We start from the raw sequence: 2,686 nt of genomic DNA, 5'->3' as shown, positions 1-2,686 counted from the left end.
AAGAGATGGTTTAATTGTGATAAAAAAAAAAAAATCAAATTTTGCCACCTAGTGGTCATAGAACAACACTGTGATCTGTGACTGATCCAGATCCCTCACAGGCATCAGAACTTCAAATGCTGATTCATGAGAAGTCTTAGGGAAGCCATCAATTTTATTTTTCCTCCCCAGGATCTAGAGCTATAAAAGATCTAGGAAAGTACTTCTGACTACCATTGCTGGGTCCCTGTGCTACAGTGTGGGAAGGGGGGTTATGAGTGTTTCTTTGGTGTTTTGGGAAGAGACTAAGGGGGAATCTATGGAAAAGGATAATGCCTTATCTCTAACTTGGAAGTATATTAATTATCTGGCCAGCAATCAAATAGACACATTAAAAAATCACTTATGGACTCTCAACATATTGGAAAGGTGACAAAATAGGGTTGCTGCTACCTCTAAGTGAAATTGGATGAGTATCTTTAGACAATAAAAGCCTAACTCTTCTCTTTTTCTTTTTGAAGGACAAGCTTGAGTTGTACTATCAAGATGGAAAATATATTATTCTGGCTGATCTTTTCTACCCCTGCATGGACCATCATTGGTGGCTCTGAAACAGAACAGGATTTTACCTGGCACTTAAGAAAAATACCTCGGGTAGTCAGTGAAAGAACTTTGCGTCTTTCCAGCCCCAGATTTGAAGCAGACACTAAATTGGTGCTAAACAGGGTATGTGGTATTGAATGCCAAAAGGAACTACCAGTGCCCAGCCTTTCTGAGCTGGAAGAGTCCCTCTCCTATGAGACTGTCTTTGAGAATGGCACTCGAACCTTGACCCAAGTCAATGTCCAGGGACTGATGCTTGAGCCTACTCAGAACACTACAAGAAAAACAACATCCAGGAGAAAGCGACAGGTATATGGCGTTGATAGTCGCTTCAGTATCTTGGACAAGCGATTTGTTACCAATTTCCCTTTCAGCACAGCGGTGAAGCTCTCCACAGGTTGTAGTGGTATTCTTGTCTCCCCTAACCATGTCTTAACGGCAGCTCACTGTATTCATGATGGACAGGACTACGTCAAAGGGGGCAAAAAACTAAGGGTGGGGTTGCTCAAGATGAGGTCCAAAAGGAATGGCAAGAAACCCAGAGGTTCTAAGAGGAGTCGACGAGAAGCTGAGTATGGAGAGCCACCAGAGGGTCCCCAAGAGGAGCTGAATATGAGATCCAAGGGAAGGAGAAGAAAGAAAGAATCAGGAAAGGTTCAGAGAGGTTCTGAGGGTAAGCCCTCTTTCCAGTGGACCAGGGTCAAGACAACCCACGTTCCCAAAGGCTGGGTTAGAGGAGTGAGTGGAAATGTTGCTCTAGATTATGACTATGCTCTTCTTGAGCTGAAACGCCCCCACAAAAAGAAGTATATGGAGTTGGGCATTAGCCCAACCATCAAGAAGATGCCTGGGAGCATGATTCATTTCTCAGGTTTTGATGATGATAGATCTGGGCAACTGGTCTACCGATTTTGTAGTGTGTCAGATGAATCCAACGACCTCTTCTACCAGTACTGTGATGCTGAGCCTGGCTCGACAGGCTCTGGGATCTATCTCCGCCTAAAGGACCCAGACAAGAAGAAGTGGAAGCGCAAGATCATTGCTATCTATTCAGGCCACCAGCAGATGGACATCAACGGGGTCCAGAAGGATTATAATGTCGCTGTCCGCATCACTCCTCTCAAGTATGCTCAGATTTGCCTTTGGATCCATGGAAATGATGCTGATTGTACTTATGGTTAACCACGCTTACCCCAAAAAGCCATATTCCCAAAACAAAGCAAAAACCAGTCTCATTATCACAACAGCACCTCATCTCAGGTTATGTTTGACTTTGACATCTATCATCAGCATTTCAGCATTTTGAAAATGATTCATTAAAGACAATGAGAATATTTTCATAATTTTTAAAAAGAGAATTTTAAGTCTTTTTAGCTACTAAAATGGAACAGGCACCCCAGTGCCAAAGTTTATGCTTTCCTTTAAATTGTGGTCATTTTAAGTCCTTTGTGAGCAAATGTATTTCCTTCTGCCTTAAAAAAAAAATTAGGCAAATTTTGAAGCCTGAAGCTGGTACTATCAAATAATAGGTAATTTCTCAATAGACTTGTTCTCAGGGTTCTGCTCTCGTTAGTTTCTAAGGTAATGGACACTCCATAGAACTTGTGGAACTGTATCTGCAGAAGCAGGTAAACCATGATGGACAGTATTTAAAATAGGTCAACTGAGAGATACTGAGAACCCAGTGAGTATAAACACTGTATTATTCTGTATTACTAGGTGCTATTTTTTTCTCGAAGTAGAAATTCCGTTATTCCCCACCCTCTCAAGAAACAGTTATTTTTTTTCTGACAAATATTATTAGCTTTCTTTCACATATGCCAGTTCTTTGGTGTCTGTCCAATTTTAAATATTCTCTGTTTCTATATATAAAAAACCTTCATGTTTTTGAATGAACTGGTCATTCTAGTCAGATTATCTCATCACTGGGAGCATTCACATTAATTCAACCAACTTCAAAGTTAGCCACACCATAGCTTTGGGACACAACCCAGAGTGGGCATGGTCTTGGGACCCATTAGCTAAGAAAGATATCCCAAGCTAAGGATCTCCTAATTAGGAAATAAATAGCCCTGGTAAGACTTGTGGATTTATGATCCTTACT

General features: G+C 41.2%; 1 protein-coding gene across 1 annotated transcript; it reads left to right on the top strand.

Annotated features, from left to right (window-relative positions):
• The first annotated feature begins 525 nt into the window (after window positions 1-525).
• Window positions 526-1,767, top strand: PRSS35 (serine protease 35). The gene has a single exon (XM_036765846.1). It carries the CDS (start codon window positions 526-528, stop codon window positions 1,762-1,764), a length of 1,239 nt encoding a protein of 412 aa, XP_036621741.1. The 3' UTR covers window positions 1,765-1,767.
• The last annotated feature ends 919 nt before the right edge of the window (window positions 1,768-2,686 follow it).

The sequence above is a fragment of the Trichosurus vulpecula genome, chromosome 7 (genome assembly GCF_011100635.1).
Source record: "Trichosurus vulpecula isolate mTriVul1 chromosome 7, mTriVul1.pri, whole genome shotgun sequence".
Classification (NCBI taxonomy): domain Eukaryota; kingdom Metazoa; phylum Chordata; class Mammalia; order Diprotodontia; family Phalangeridae; genus Trichosurus; species Trichosurus vulpecula.
Note: the sequence above shows the minus strand (reverse complement) of the source record. Positions and strands in the feature narration are given on the sequence as shown.

What these genes read in the sequence shown, in the direction of transcription:
- PRSS35 (XM_036765846.1), top strand. Translation starts at nt 526, where the DNA reads ATGGAAAATATATTATTCTGGCTGATCTTTTCTACCCCTGCATGGACC.